Source organism: Glossina fuscipes, unplaced genomic scaffold (assembly GCF_014805625.2).
Source record: "Glossina fuscipes isolate IAEA_lab_2018 unplaced genomic scaffold, Yale_Gfus_2 2, whole genome shotgun sequence".
NCBI lineage: Eukaryota > Metazoa > Arthropoda > Insecta > Diptera > Glossinidae > Glossina > Glossina fuscipes.
In genome coordinates this window covers 9,246,085-9,263,205 of record NW_023998416.1, presented here as the reverse complement: position 1 = coordinate 9,263,205, position 17,121 = coordinate 9,246,085, and the positions used below count along the sequence as shown (strand labels likewise).

Here is a 17,121-nt window from a genome sequence, read left to right as displayed (position 1 = left end):
GAGCCTTTAATTGAAAGTGTTTTCTCACAACTGAATGCTCACAGTATCTTCGCAGCACTGGCATACAAGTCGGAGTCTGGCGAACGACGCATTGATACAAACTTGTGTTGAAGACGCACAGCGTTATTTAGAAGGCATAAAACTACATTAGTGTTGTAAATTTTGCAAAGTTATTAATTGCGTTGAGCAGCGAAGAGGATGCACATAGTACTTGCAAAATAACTAACATGATTATGTAAAGTCAGTAATCATGTAGTTATTAATGAAAAATATAAAATATGAACGAATAACAGGAAATATTTTGAAAAAAATTAAAGATTTTGCTTATCCTTCTTGTAATCTCGTTTTACTACAGTTTGTAATCCCTATGGGTAAAAATGACTTATAACAGTAGAAATATGTATATGTCATCGGTATTTCGCAAACTAGATCAGTTCAAGAAAAACTGATTAGTGAGTTTTAGAAGTCTTCTCAAAAGTCACTAAAATATTATCGGAACTTCAAGTGCTTCTTAACCATTTCTTTAAGTTCAAAAATTCAAAAAGGTCATGTTGATCCCCGCAGTAGTCTAATGTTAAATAAATACCTTTGAAAATTGAAGAAAGGTTGCCAAATTACTAATCTTTGTTAGTGGTATGTGAACAATACGATCATAACATCGTACGTGTAAGCATTCTCATAAGTAGCAAGATACAAGACTGTGAACTTTAAACTGAAGTCGTCATCTCAAGACATGTGTACAAATAAGATCTGAATCTAAAAATTAAAAAATCTTTACTCCTCAGTTCGATTGCTTTCTTGTTGTCGTAATTCTGTGTGACAAGGCGATTCTCTCTAGGTTGGTATCGGTGCCTTATGACACACGATGCCTATTACAAGAATGAAGCTCTAGTTGTATCCTGCAATTTCTTAGGCTGAAGTAGATAAGCGGCTGGTATAACAGTACCATTTCTCAAATAGATAAAATAAGACCTGTTCGGATATAATTGGTCAGCGAAATTGACCTCTACCGTCGAGTACATGATGTTAAAGATAATGTGTGTCATATCAGCCGTTCAGAATTCTTAATGAATTCTTAATGGCGGACGGAACTAGAGATCATTGCCCATATAGCCGAGTATGTGGTGCGATATATCATAGCTCTTACCATTGTTCTTTCTTTATCTTTATTATTTGTTAATGATGCCTTCAACGGCGGGTGATTTTATTGTAATCGGGAATTCGACGACTGGCATGCACCGGGGGAAGCAGTCACAAGAAGTTTAAGTTCATCGGCTTAATACAAAAATTTCCTACCTCTCAACTACAACGTAGGTTTCGTAATGCGACCATTTGCCCTGGCAGAGCAAGCGTCCTAAAATTTGCTAAAAAAGTTACAAAACAAACATGAAAAGAAACGTCCAATGTTGTCAACCTAAACATCCATGATAAATAAATAACTAATTAAGGAAAGGGCACCAATCGAGAAAAAATCGACTTAATACGGTATTACGCCTTCTGACGATAAATACGAAATCGAGCTAAGACAACAGTAGTCATTTCTAATTAGCAGATTACTTTAATTTGAAGACGTGGCTTGGGATACGATTTTCCTGGATTTGATCTTTCAGAAAATTGTGGAACGAAACGGCAAATATATATTCTTTTATTGCAATAACTCTAGGCGCAGTCAGATTAGTTTTGATTCACGATAATTCCTCCAGTCTCCAGTTCGGTGATACAAATTTATTTTGTTAAAATTAAAAGTAAATTAGTCGATATAATAAAGCTTGAATATCTGACATGACAGATGCTAAAGGCGGTGTTTGAAATTTAAGAAGCAAAAATATTTTTTCACTATTGGACCTTTTTCATGCCAGACATCTACGCTTTGTATTATTGTCATGTCTGCCACGTCTTCATTATCCCACAAACACCTTCCGCTTTCGCATGTCCACGCCTTGCATGTTCTTCCACCACCGCTTTACTGCTTTAAGACTTTACGAGATTGTTACCATTTCAAAAGATCCATGCACCTCCTCTTGGAGTTTGACTCTTCCAATCGTATGTCTTCAAACGTTCCATCCAAGTTGCTGCTTTTAAATCCTACAAACTAATACAAGCTGAAATTCATCGGCAATGCTGCCCACAAGCTTCGCACAACTATCGACGAACTCTAAATGCTATTCCGTTCAAAGAGCCTTTCTTTGGCATAGAAGCTGATATGCTTGAAGTTCAAACAACTGTGTTAATTACACTTCAAATGAGACTAAACGATGGCTGCTTTACGTGCATGTGTTTATGTTTGAAATTTAATAATAATGTCGTCCTATGTTGTGAACTCAATGAATACTATTTGCACCTTTAATGCTTAACATATAAAGCCTTCCTTTTCAAATGTTTGTCTTCAGAGGGAAAAAGTAAAAGAATTGAGATTAAGTCCTTGTCCTTCACTGTACGAATGGGCTTAAAGTACTCTCTATAGAAAAAGTTTGTTTTACGTATTGCTTTTGATAAGTGTTAGTGATAATAATTTATTTTTTAAGAATTTATTTATACGAATTTTTAATTTACTTTTTAAGAATTAGGTCCAATAAAATTTTAATCTTTAACAGAAAACATTTGCAATTGGGGAAATAATAAACTACGTACGTCTTTTGCCCTGTTTCGTACATGACGTAGATTGTACACTAATTCCTGCATTGTTTTTTTCCCCCAACACTGACACACATTCACATCGTATGTAAATTATTCTTAGCAATTCTGTCGTCTTTCCTCTACCCATTGGCTTAGAGAACTTGAAGGATATGTGTTTTAATTGTAAGTTGGAGGAAAGACGAATCTATAGAGAAAGACGAAATCTATAAAATCGCCTTAAATAACCGCAAATGACATCAAATTGAAAAAGCGACATATCACTTACAACAAATATTCGTTTGAAATTTAGACACTAAAGTACTTACCAGGACCTATTAGTGATTAGATTGTGCACTAAAGCAACCGAATTAACCGAAGCTAATTAAAAACTTTGCATTGGTTAAAGCTTGTGCGCGTGTTTGGAAATGTAGCGTCCTTTACCTATGCAATGAAAATGAAATGTTTACCTGTATTTGGCAAAATATCTCGCCGTATGGCCAACAATGAAGTAAAGCTGGCAATAAACTGAATGGTGTAATAAGCAAACCAATAGCAAGGTCGTTTAAGGCCAACGATGTAAGTAAGTAACGAGGCTATCGAGATAACGAGAGATAAAAGAAATGAGAAACAAAAAATTTAAAAAAATTTTTTTTTTGTTTCTCCATATGTATGTATGCATAGACAGGAATGGTCCGTTTTTTTTTTTTTTTTTTTTTTTTATCGTATATTATAATATATTTACATGAAATTGCATATCATACCTGCTGGTGGATGTAGACAGAATAACGTGTATTGTTAATAACGCATATAACTAAACTATTGGCGCCAATAACACCCAATGTTAGGCTTAGTATAAGTGCAGCTTCAATTGTTTCGACAATACCAACTTGTTGTATGAAGTTATGTGTGGCGTAACGTGGATGAGAACAGCTGGAATTCGTAACAGTGGGCGGCATTAGCAATGTACCGGATTTCAGGTCCATTGCAGTACTAGAATTATAAAACACATTTCGCCTTTTAGGTATGCAACACATATGTAACACATTAAATAGCAGATGTTTGAGCAAACAAGGAGAAAATTCTGTTTTTTACATTTTATTACAATCATGAATAAAAATAATTTTTACATAGATTTTTAAATTTTACAATTTAACCACAATTTTAGCTTACATAAAAAATACTACAAACGTACATAGGAACTTCGCGAATACTCGCGAAGCCCGCTCATAGTACCCCGCAGGACGTTATTACAACATCTTTTACTGGGCGTCCATTACGCGTAACATCAAATGCCTGCAGGGTGTCTAAGACATGTTGACCACGGCGTATACGAGCGAAAGCTATCCGTTTTCCGTTTAAGACATCAGCCGGCTTAAAACTTACTGTAAAACTTATAAAGCGATATTTACTTCCCCGTAAATAACGACTTGGGAAACTTAAAATACCAGCGGCGCTACCATGATTTATAGCGTTCGGATCGTGCTCAATATTGGGAATAGTCAGCGCGTTCGAATCGTCTAAAAGCAGTTCACCTTCAAGCCACAAAGGTGGAAATAGCCGCGTGAAATGAAACCGACTCGCATTTCCCATTGAGCAGATACGTACAAATTGCAGCACTATTTCAGGACATGCTTCTGTAAATAATTGTATAACTAGACGGCCGAGTGGGCGCTCTTCGCGCACCTCAACATCCAAAAAAATTTTCGGCCTCAGCAATTTACGTAGAAGTGAAGTATCCGATAATTGCAAATGATCATAACGTTGCATTACATGCGGCGGTATTGCGAACGGATTTCTTTTCCTGCTAGCGTAATTAACGGCCTTATCTTTCTTCAAAATTTTCTCGCTAGTATGGCTACTGAAATTCACCGTCAACGATAAATTCGATTTCTCCCTATTTGTTTGGGTGAAGCGACGACAACTGAGGCAACGCATTTTGCCTACAACATTTGTATTACTGCGTACGTGGATAGGTGAACTAGTAAATGTTCGTCGATTGCCTCGATTGTAAAGCGCTTTCATCAAATCAAGAAATGTTAATTCGCGATGCTCTTCAGTTTGTTTCGGCTTGGGCGCTTGGCTGTTCACGACACTTTTAGCATTCTGCACGCGTCGACGATGTTCCTTATAAAGTAATCTGCGCTCTTTCTCATTCATCGTTTTCTCATAGTCTAAAGAATTAAAGAGATTTGTAAATTTCCAAAAATTGGACAATTAATTTTTCTTCTTATCGACTTTCAAAACCGAATTTTTTTTTTTTTTTTTGATAAAAAAAAATTTATTTGAATAAACTACGAAGAGTATGAAATATATTTATGTTTGTTCAAAGGTAAAGAGGTATACAATAATCTTTATAATCTATTCAGTGACAATAAGATATTTTTGGAAATTTTCTGACCGAAAAAAATCAACAACAAGTGGAAAAATTATAATAAGCCAAATCCTAAATACCCTTCTTCATTATTTACTTATGATCTTTCTATAACATATTTTCAAGTATTATCGCATATATACGCAAAACATCTATCATAAAAAAAAAAAAATTGCGTAGTGACATAAGAAAAAACGATCATCTTCAGCCAGTATCTTGTCATTTGTCATGTGTTTTAGGACAACTTACATGTATTTATTGCGATTTACATTTTTTACTTATAAAATTCACACATCAAGGTCATATTCGCTTGTACTCATCACACCCAGTAGTAAATCTTTGGTGTCAAAGTTGCAAGCATTTCCCACGAGTAAAAGGTTTATTTCGTTTGTAATAATGTGAATCAAGACCGACATACACTTTATTTCATTTGACTATCAAAAATGATTAGCTTTTACTGTATTCTTAATCGGTACGGAAATCCCACATTCGATAAAATATATTTGTAAGAAAACAAATCCCAAGTTTAGTGAAACCAAGTAAAGACATATTAGGCTTTACCTGGCGGCGTTATAAAATATGATAGTCCGTTGGAGATACTTATAGTCGAGAAGGCTAATAATAGTTTGCGGAAAAAAGAGGATTGACACGAAAATGGACTGAAATGTAAAGATGATAGCACTTGGCCAAAGAAGGCGGCAAATTATTGTCTGATAACCGTTTGAGTGGATCAACAGGGGCGTGAAGTACTTATTTTCGATAGACAATATGTTAGATGCAGGGACCGTCCTTTGTTGCGATGAAATATATAAATGATTGAATTGAACCGTGGCCGTGTCAATTTGGTTGCCAAAAACTGTAATCGCCGACCTCAGAATATTGCTCAACTTTGGCAAATAGTAATGTGATAAGAAAGCAACGGGCATCGTCAAAAGAACATGTGCATCACACAATGTCTAAACAGCAATGCATGAGAAATCACGACAACAAGTTTGGCGCTCCATTTGCTGAACAACGATACCGTGTCACAAGTCGATGGCTACTCTATTATGAAATTGAATGAATTTACTGACCCACCCACCCCATATTTCGATCGTGCCATAAAAAGGGTAGCGAACTGTTACAAACCCCTTGTGGCGATTGACGCATTGTTAAAGGAGAAGGATATATAAACAATATAGGAAATAAAGTAATATTTAGATATATTTTTAAAAACCTATTAATGGCATATTTTCGTTTGGTTTTTATCAGAATATGGTGCTGGTTTGCTGAGTTTTTCATATACCAAAGCCTAGTATTAAAGGAGAAAGTGAAAGGCACTTCAACAACTTTTGGAAAACAACGTATCTTCGTTCATAAATAGTTGCCATTAAAATGGCTACGGTAATCGAATAAGAAAATCTTTTTTAAAAAAATTCTTAAGCACTTCGTGATGGACGATGCTCACAAGACATTGAAAAAAGGCCAAAGTGAGTCAGTCCAGCTGTATGCAAGGGTATTGACGACCTGCTTTTATTATCTATGCACTTGACGTTCTTGCGATTTTTTTAACGAGTATATCAGCGCAAAATTGCAAGGTTTCGAAAATCTCTTCACGCAAGATACGTAGAATAACGGATTTCCACTGGCATCCACTCAAAACTTGTGATATCAGTGAATAGTAAGCAGCACTAAAGCAGTTCAAAATCTCAGAAAAGATTTAATATTCATCTATTGTTAACGAAACAAGACACAATGAGTTTGACCTATTGGTTTTTGAAAGATAATGTCGGAACTAGCTGCTAGCAGCCATTAGAGGAGCGAAGCAAATTGAAAAGAGGAAACTTTTAAGATATTTTTACGAGTAATCTAAGCAAGCCGTAAAAGTTCTCGCATGTTTGCCAACATCGATTTTTTTGGTCTTCGCTAAAAAAAAATAGTTCAAATAAGACCTTAAGTGACAACACAGTTTGGCATCCAATAATGATACCGTGTTTTTGTCAGAGTAGCAAGAAGAGAGAAATTTACCGAAAATGTAAACCTGTCAATATGAGTAAAATGGCAACAAAATTTAAGTTAATTGTGTTGCACGCATTGAATGTTAGAATTGATGTATACGGCCACTCCTATGACACATGTTCCATCAAATATATCCGATTTGTTGTATTTCAAACAAGAGAATCTACGCATTTTTCAATTATCATTTTCTTCAGATTGCGGTAATCCTTTGACAAAACTTACGATTTGAAAAACTACTTCTTTGACTTGTAATTTCAAAGCTTGTTGAAGAACTTATCTACGCATGCTTTTCATATAAATACATAGTTTGTTGTTTCAGCGGAAGCAGAGCACATTTTTGAATAGCTATGTGACTTTTATGTGGTAGCTTGAAAAGCGAATGTGTCTGCTGCTGTTGCTCGTTTAGTGTAAAAATTTAGAAAAGAAAAAAAGTAGAAAATTATAAAAAGCACTTATATAAAACACTTCAAACTCTGAAAACAAGGAAAACCCTCAAACTTCGCCCTTGGGCAAAGGTTATCTGCAAATAAAATTTAACTTTGCAGCACTTATGCTAATAGGCATCCATTGGGATGCTCAAAGTTAAAAAAGATAAGCGTGACAATAGACATTTTTCACGCTTTACAAAGTAGGTAAGATCCACATAATAATACCGCATGAAAGCAAACTAAGAAACCGTCCAAATCGATAGCAACCATTAATGTCTTTTTTTAGCCAATTACAATCCATTGTTATCTGCTTTTAGTTCCCTGGCCTTCTTGTGTACCCCATTCTACTGATATTTATTAATATCTTAACGTGGGAGAGATTTCTCAACACTTGGATCATTTATTATGTTTACACTTTTCGCAGATATCGGGAACTTTTGACTTGCTAGTTCATTGGGGTAATTTATAGCATTGGGAATAATTGAACAGATTAAGATTACTTTCTTGTGGGATTAAATTTGCACTTAGCTTTCAGGCTTGGCTATGGGATCTAATAAAGGTTTAAGCGGAATCCCCTTTATGCTCTAGATTTACAGACTTGATAATTATGGGACTACAACATGCGGACATTGACTGCAGTCTTCCTAGCCCTGAAATAGTGACAACGTTGGGCGCGTTTGCATTTTGTGTGTTCTACGAGGTCTAAACAATTCTGTCTAACCCTCGGTTCGTTTTGTGCTCATCGAACATTGAGCGTATTGACTAACTGGGAGGTGAACTGCGTGAGACTTTTTAAGCCCTGGTAGAAGCTTCGTTTCATTCTAGTATCTCAGTGTGAAATCCGTTTCCGTGTTAAACATCAAATGATAAACTGATTTAGAATTTTTTCAGCTTAGAAGGCGGGACGATTTTGAAAGCCAAACAAAAGTTTCGTATAAAATAGGATGACGTTAGAAATTGTAACGCGTCCTTAACGATTTTATTAATTATATCAACCAAAGGAAACCCTAGTAGGATTTTTGTATATTGGCATAAGTACCCGGACCAATTAGTTTCCGCACTCTATGTAAGCTTTCGCAAAGTACAATACCTCATTGTGAACACCAAATAGCGGCAAATAGAATTTTTAATATAGTTAAGTTCTTTGCAGCTCGTGATTCGATTTTTGAAATATGAATTTTGAATCCACTGTCACTGTTACGGCGGCTTCTGTGTTACAACTTCCACCATCTCACTTTTTGATTATTCAGAATAACTGAACTACGCTGAGCGCAGTACGAAACGTACGAGACGTCCGGTCTCGTTTAGGAAATTAGGAAACTATTAACAAAAAATAATTTTTGCACTGTAACTAGATAGTTGACAAGGGACGTAAAGGGAATCGTTGGACACCAATCTTTCAAACGCTGCAATGCGTGCCTTATGTTACATTGGAAAAAAGTAATCGCTACCTAATCGGGTTTAGTCAGGAAATAAACCTGCTAAGCAGTCGTGGTTTCATCCCATAAACAATAACTGAAAAACGAGTAAGAAATGCTACGATTACAGCGAATGAGTGTCAAAAGATAAAAAATTCAAATACGTGTGGCTTAAGTAATCTGATTCAGTAGAGGCTTTACCAAGTCGGGCACGTTTGCACAAACTTCTTGAACAAACTTACTTTACAAAACCATCAAAAATAGTTCTGATAAAATCATTCAACCTCTGACCTATACATCCATTACATTGCTATTATCGGGTATTTTCCCAAAATTGGGTACAATTAATGTCCTTGTTTCCCCATTCAAGAATGGGTATAGGAACGATATTGAAAATTGTGGTGCTAAGGCCAAAGTTTGTGTGCCGTCTAACTTGTTTGAGAGATTGCTAAGACATTGACATACAACGTAATATACTGATTTGGGTTTGCATGAATCAAAGTCGACTTTTCTAAGAAACCTAATTCCAAAAGTATTCGCGAAAAATGAAATTAAGTGGAGGGCGGAAATTCCAGCATTCGATCGTTTGAGCTTACGTGAAGCCTAATCAATTTTTATGAAAAATCAAACTCCAAAAATGCGCTCATAACGGGCTATCTGTCGCATGCAGCGGCCGAAGAGATTAATAACAATTAGCACAACATTTAGCGGAAAAAGGGATTAACATAAAAATATACTTCTTTTTACGAGCATGTGCTTACACTAATTGTTGCAACACTTACACTGTTTAATCATAAGTAAAGATTTACATTGTGAGCGTATGTGAAAGTTTAATAATTACAAGTAAGAAAATTATATTCGGTCGTGACCGAATCTTTTATATCCGTCACCCTTATCCCAAAATAGTGAAAGAGCTGTACACTCATGCTCTATAGTATGGACTGGGCGCAGCTGATATTTTCTATTTCCAAATTAAATTTTTTTTTTCGCGTTTGGTGGGTGTGGGTGCTGTGGGCGTGCCTTGTGAAAAGTTTAGCCCCTTCCAAATTCTTTTGCAAATTTGTAGGTGAAGTATTCGTTTTCACTGACAATGACAAATGTTTACCGCAAATACCACACTACACAGTTGCGCAGACAGATATATGGACAAGCGAGCACGCGGACATGCATTCCAAATTTGGAACTGGTTGAGAATTTATATACTTTACAGGATTCCATTTTGTCAATTTTTGATCAGCATCAAATTCGAAATCGATTTAAGTAACTCCGTCTGTCCATATGTCCGTCTTCCCATCTGTCTAATGTGTGTTGTAAACATTCTCCTGGCCGCAAAAATGAAGCTATCAACTGCAAATTCTGCAATTATTTTGCAAATGGGTCAAATCGGTTGGCGGACACGCCCACAGCACCGCCTAAACTGAGAACACCTCTGTTTTTTAAAGGGAATGAAATATTGGTTTTTTGCTCATTACTCATAAAATATAACAAATAAATGAACAAATATTTGAATATCTTCAAATTCTATGGGCATTTTTGCATTCTTTAGCATTTTTGCACAAAAATGGAAAAAATTTACCTCGCACTTAAGCATGTCCGTCTGCCCATCTGTCTGTTTGCGTAAGTTTGTAGTATTTGTGGTAAACATTCTGCCGTTAGCGAAAATGAAGATATCGCCTGCAAATTTACAAAAGATTTTGGAATTGACTTAAACATTTCACGCCTACAACGCCTACATACGTCTACGACAAAACCTTTTATTTCGAAAATAGAAGAAATCAACTGCGCCCGCCCCATATTATAGAGCATGAGAGTTTTGTTCTTTTGCTTCTTTTGTCCTTTTATTTTGGGGGAGGTAAACGATGATGGGGATAAAGGATTCGGTCTCGATCGAATTTAATTTTCCTACTTTTTTGCCCTTCAATTAGGTTTTTGCAAAATTGTTCGTCCATTATAAATTTTGTTGTTATTTATTGTATATTTAAGCAGAAAAAAGAAAAATTCCTGTACGCTTAGTTTTGTTTATATTATTGCTTAACGATTTTTGTATATTGATGGTGAATGTAAATAAACTGAATTGAGTTGAAGGAATAGGGGGAGTTCAGCCCGCTTTGAAAAAAAATTAGGTTAACTGTAATTTTTGCTGAAAATTAATTTTGAATATACTTTTAATTTTTGTATTCAATCGTTATATGAAATTTTATAGAGCTTTTAAAATTTATTCTTTTGGTCTAAATAAACTATGATAGTAATAATATATATATATATATATATATTTTTATACCCATCATGGTTCAGAGCATGGAAGTAAACTCATTTTGTTTCTCTTCGCATGGCTCTATAAAGTATATATATTTTTGATTAACGTGAAATTCTGGTTTGATTAAGCCATGTCTGTCCGTCTGTGTTTTGGCAACCTCCTGATCGCAAAAATGAAGCTATCGACTTCAAATTTGATAGAAAAATTGAAATCTTTTGCCCGCAGGTCGGTATTGAAAATGGACCAAAGTGTTCGGTGCAGAGTCCCGCTGTGAAGCGTAAACTGAACGCGCGCCGTTTTTCCTAAGAAAAGTTTGTGGATGTTTGCTCGTTACTTAGTGAGAATATCAACATTTTCCACATTTGCTTTACGAAACACTTTTCATTTGTGGGCCATGCCCACACAAAATTACAAGTGATTAAATTTAATTTTTTTCACTTTTTTGAGGCAAAGAAGACCAAATTTTTGAAACTATTTTGTGCATTCCTCAAATGAAAATATATTATCTGCCAAAACGTTGACTAGTTCTAAAATGAATATGGTAGACACCATAGACTGGTGGATTAATTGTTTCTTAATAATACCAACGATATGAGAATCAAATAAAAGGGCTCGGAAATTCGAATGGGAAGAGCTAAGTGTGTTAAAATTAAATCAATTACGGTGAACATCACGGCGTCGTAGATTAATTTTTCTTCATAATAGCTTTCAGTGAAGTAAAAAATGAAAGATAAGTCTTATCTCATTCACTTTTTTATGACAATAAATAAAAACATGGGTCACCAAAGATTTTAATGGTGGCAGGTATGGGAGATTCACTCCCAATCGAATATTGTTTTTTATGAAAACTGAAACTCTATAATAAAGTTTTAGCCATAAAATTTTAGACGTTAAGAGGTGTTTTCGTTACAACGCGATACTCACTTTTTTGGTTTGTGTTGTACACAAGTTTAAATTTAAATAAAAAATAAAAATGTTTCATATAACACGATTTCGACATAGCATGGTGCGAATAAACCGTATTAAGTGGGGGACGCCTGTACACACTTCTAACGAATATATTGTTACAGTTTTTGTGGGGTACAATATGAGTAGCTAAGCTGGATTTCAAAAGCTTAAATGAAGGAACAGATAATTAAAAATTCAATATAGTGAAATAAGCGAACCGGAAAAATGTCACATAAAAGTCGTTTAGGATGGCAATGATGTCTACACACTCATCGGTTCATCCACTTGCGAACGCGAACAAAAATAGTTCAACGCTAATACGTATTTGAGCGGAATGTTGAATGTGGGCTTACCTTCAGCTGAACAAGAGGCGTCAGAATTTCCGGATTTATTTAAATAAATGGTAATTAACATAATCGATGTTACAAAGATGCGGTAAGTGAAACATAACACCTGCTGGTTAAAAATCTCATAATTCATAGCCGCGTTAAACGGATAGACGTTAGGCATCGCAATATAAAAAATTGTAAGAGTTTAGCTAAAGCTTGCACACATGTTAAAGAATTACTAAGAAGGTGACATCACCATCTTGTTGAAAAGAAAATATTTGCATTGAGGATGACTCTTAAGGATATTTTACTTGTTCCCCTTCTTATTATACGACGCACCACTCGTGGTACAAAATCATTTTCTGAATCGATTTAAACTTTTCCGTTTGATGTCTGTCTATTTAATCTTGTGTTCGTCCTATAGGTCATGATTTTGAATGCATTTTGTTAAAATCTTATACACTGATGTGTTTTGAACCACGAACAAATCGGACCATTTCTCCACCGCTCCGCGTATAATGACTTATCAAAATATAGTTAACTTTTCTCGGCAAAAGTCGTTGAGTAATAGTGCTATGAGAACTTTAGATCGGATCGGAACAGTTTTTGAACCCCCCTATAATCGCTGAATCTCTATATGGTAAAAAGGCCCAATTTAAAATATTTCTTGGCCCAAAATAGTAAGTTGTCATAGAAATCATTCTTTATGAATTTGGACCAACAATTCTCCTTAAATGCCCAAAAAAAAAAAAAAGGAAAATTTGGGAAAAATTGAAAATTTGTCTATAATAGTAATTTGACATAGACATTAAGTGAACCAAATTTCAACCATATGAATCTGTTTCTTCGGCCGACATTCCATATAACTTTTCTCATGAATAGGGCAGACCTTTAGAAAAAGGTTTAATCTTTAGTGTTTTCTGATGAAAATTAGTTCGTAGTAGCAATTTACCAAAAAAAAAAAAAAACGCATAAAGTTTGGATTACATAGGTCTATTTTTGAAAACTCCCCATATGTGGGGATTATCATGAAAAGCAAATTCTTATGTTGCGGTAAAGTCAACCGCCATCCTTCTTGGCCCCCACAAACTGGGAAAGAATGTGACAGCCTTGACCTGTGTTAGTATATATATGACAAATATTTCCAAAAATGCCTATGTCAGCTTGCCATGCGATCATGCGATATAAGTCTATGGAACTTTTTACTTTGAGGTTATGTTCAAGCATTGGTTTATTCAAATGAACCAGAAAAGTGAAAAAAATTTGGATCCCAAGATTGAACTTTTTAAAAAAGTCCATGGCACAAAAAGGGCATGAAATATTACTTAAAAGAAAATTCGTGCTGATAACTTTCACGGAAAAGAAAAGATAATTTTTTTGATGATCCGATCGATATATCTATATTTACTGTAAATGTTATATCTATGTGTTTTCTTACGCTGAATTTGAGTTTGAAAGTATGACAGTTTTACCGCTTTACATGCAGTGCTTAGCAAATGCGGTCACAAAGCACATGCATTAACGCTTTCAAAAGTCTCTGAAGGTATGATTTCATCCAAAGCGTAGCAATTGTATGCATTACTTAATATTAACATACCCGAGGCAGCTCTTCTTGTCCACGCCTAATAATTTTCAAAGACTATAACCGTTGCTTTTGATTCTATGAATAGGAATTCCTAAAGCGAAGAAAAAGAAATCACTCCTCCTTCATCCCAAAAATAGTTTTCTTGAAATTTCAAGCGCCTCTTCATTAAGTCAGGAACTTTTTTGATTCGTTACATTTTACATCTAACTTCGAGCGAGCTATTATTATACACGCAGCATGCTCTGTTACTCAGTTAAATTGAACTTTATTATGATTACATTTGCCCAAAAAAAGTTTGCATGCACACAAAACTGAAAGGACCTTTGAAATCATTTCAGTTTTTAAATAATGTTCAAGTTTGTCAAATTTTTTTTATTAGCGCAAACTTTCACTTCACTTATACATTGAACGGCATTGAACAACAATGAAAATCTTGAAGGCCACTGAAAAGGGAAGATTTTTGCAAAATATTTACCATTTAAAATAATAGTTTCGGCGAAAATTTTTTGAAAAGAACTTTACAGATGATGTACATTTCTTTCATAGGGAGTGCGGCAGCCGAATAACTTTAAAGTTTCAAAAAAAAAAAACAAAATATTTTAGATGAAAACAAGGAACACATTAATGTATGTTAATTGCAATTGAAGTAAGTGAAATTTTTGATTCAAATACTTCTTCTTAACGGTATTTTTAATTTGAACGCACACACACAAACTCGTAGACAAGCTTCAAATGATGTAGAAAATTGCTCTGCATAATGCAATCAAAATCAAGAAAAAAAAAAAAAAAAAAAAATTAAATATATTACGTGTTTTTTTATGATATCTTGACGATATCCGTGGAAGACGTAAATTTATGATACGTTTCTGTCATTTTCATTTAGCAAAATTGATTCCAAAAGGAAACTTTACAACTATACGCTCTTAATTAATCATCGCTTTTTGCCGTTTAATTGCGTTTAATTTCCTCCGAAAATTAGAAACCAACTGATGTTAATTATCTCTCGTCTACGTGCATATGCTCTAATGTTAGGTATCTTTAGCATTTACATCTTTCTTATACGCAGAATCTGAATTTTTACTGTTAGCGTTAAGAGAGAATTGCTTTAAATATATTTTTTGAAAGCCTGAAAGAGCGGAACTCCTTATCTGGAAGGGTCAATTTTGACAATCTATGACTGTGTCTGTGGTCCTCTCATCCTTCTATTGCAGCAAGTATCGAACTTGTAAAAATTGGCATAGAAATATAGATATATGGCCATATATCGAAAATAAATCGTATTAAAAATTTAGCGATGAAAGAATGGGCATAATGGAGAAGATGAGAATTGGAAAAAATCGAAAGTTCACAAAAATTTTTATGATAACTTTCAGGCTTTAAATGAAAATTAAACATCAAAATAAACATAAACAACTGCAATTGGCTTTCGGAGGCCTTCGAGGTTCTATTCCGTTTCTTTTCGCAGCCTCCTTGCTGACTTCTAGTGCAAACCTGGTAAAGATTGTCATTTTCCATCATTTCATTTTTGTTTACTCTGAGAGCATATTTGTTGTTGTTGTGATTGGAAATTTTTTTCTATAAGCTTTTTGGGCGGGATTGAATCTGAACAGAAACGCCGCAATAACGGAACACTTCCATGTTTTCAAATCAAAAGAGAGCGATTCGGAATAGATTAAGAGAAAAACTCACTTACCGACCAACAAGTGGTCAACATATCTGCATAAAAAATTGAAACTTTGCAAACTTTGCTGTATGTACTCATCATAATGCTTATATTTGCATAAACGTTATGATGTTAACGATAATGATGAACGTGTGTATTTAAAAATTGTACTTCTTCAAGTAGTTTAAACGTAATATTAAATTACGTACTATTTCCAATAACTGTTAGTAGGAAACTTCAGAAAGGACGACCAAAAAAGTGATAATTTTTTTAAGAACGAGCGGACCTTAAACTCTTTCATTTTTCAGTGCGCCTAAATAGAATCAATATCGACTACCTCCAAACTGTACTACTTGTTACGCTTTAACTATTATGTTAAGCTTCAGTAGCAAATTTATCTTAGTGTATCTATATTCGCCGCTCTATTCGATACCTCGTAAGCTGTTACAATCAGTGCTAATACGTCGTGCTTACATCGAATTAGTGAAGAAAATTCATCCAGATTCTGGATAGCCGGAAGCTTCAGAGGATCGATTCCGCCCAACAGAGAAGCATTTAAAATTTTGCAGGAAAAATTCACTAATAATGACTGCGGTATCTTTGAGAATGGAGAAGAAGAGGTGCCTGATATAGGACGCACAGCTTCTTGACATAGGATATAGGATAGCTTCTCGACATCGTCGAAATCTTTTTTTATTGTGTTAATGGAAAAAAGGACTTTTTTGCAAGAACTAAATATGATTTGGTCGTGTGGTAAAATATTACATACAAGAAGCTATGCCCAAGACAAATTTTAACAATGTGCACTTTTTCATCAGATATAAAACAATTCACAGATTCAGACACATATATTATTCCTTATCATCTTACCATGCAGTTGATTTGATGTCTTCGATTTTATACCGCATTTTGATTTGATATCATATTTTTAATGTAGACGGCGGAGGTATGGTTATGGCCTTGGATCCTAATAAACAATTCTTCGCATAAAGAGCAAAAGTATTTACGGTCGGCGTATATATAGCTGTTTCATAGAATCTTCTTTCATTTTTTTCTTTAATTTTTATTGTATTCTCTTAAAAATTTCGTTTAATATCGTCTCGTAATCTCGCTACTACGAGTCATTTTTTCGGATTTATTTAGAAACGCCGAAGCGAAATTGTTTGGCTGCGCATCAATTCTCGCAAAGGGAAAAATCTTTTCCTTAAAGCATTTCTTCGGCAGTATATCTACAGATAGCAACTTTTTATCTAAAATAAGAAATTGAGATAAGTAACGACCCACCATTAGATATATTACTACTACACTAATTCGCTTAATATCGTTACACATATAACGACTTCTGAAAATAATGATTCATACGAGAAGCAGTCGAAAAACTGATCTGCTCCTAATTATTTTCAACAACGTCCGTCCTTACACCATTATATGTTTTTTATTAAATTTCATCGAAATGTGTTTCGGATGGACAGGCAACCTCAGATCGATTCAGAATCACTTTTTATAAT

General features: G+C 34.6%; 2 protein-coding genes across 6 annotated transcripts in view; both read right to left on the bottom strand.

Annotated features, from left to right (window-relative positions):
• Nucleotides 1-14,863, bottom strand: part of LOC119633734 (trace amine-associated receptor 1) — a 27,431-nt gene extending 12,568 nt beyond the window's left edge. Inside the window, exons 1-4 of one of the 5 annotated variants that reach the window (XM_038027439.1) lie at nt 14,759-14,863; nt 14,426-14,516; nt 3,378-3,606; nt 3,084-3,209 (exon numbers count right to left, since the gene is read on the bottom strand). In XM_038027439.1, the coding sequence (XP_037883367.1) occupies nt 3,084-3,209; nt 3,378-3,599 (348 nt within the window). In that variant the 5' untranslated portion in view covers nt 3,600-3,606; nt 14,426-14,516; nt 14,759-14,863. Of the gene's footprint in view, nt 1-3,083; nt 3,210-3,377; nt 3,732-14,425; nt 14,729-14,758 lie in introns of those variants that run through there. The other 4 variants (XM_038027438.1, XM_038027437.1, XM_038027440.1 and 1 more) reach the window with 4 other exon arrangements.
• Nucleotides 3,740-4,773, bottom strand: LOC119633736 (peptidyl-prolyl cis-trans isomerase E). Its single transcript, XM_038027441.1, has one exon. The coding sequence runs from the start codon at nt 4,771-4,773 to the stop codon at nt 3,841-3,843; it is 933 nt and encodes a 310-aa protein (XP_037883369.1). The 3' UTR covers nt 3,740-3,840.
• Nucleotides 14,864-17,121: the final 2,258 nt, after the last annotated feature.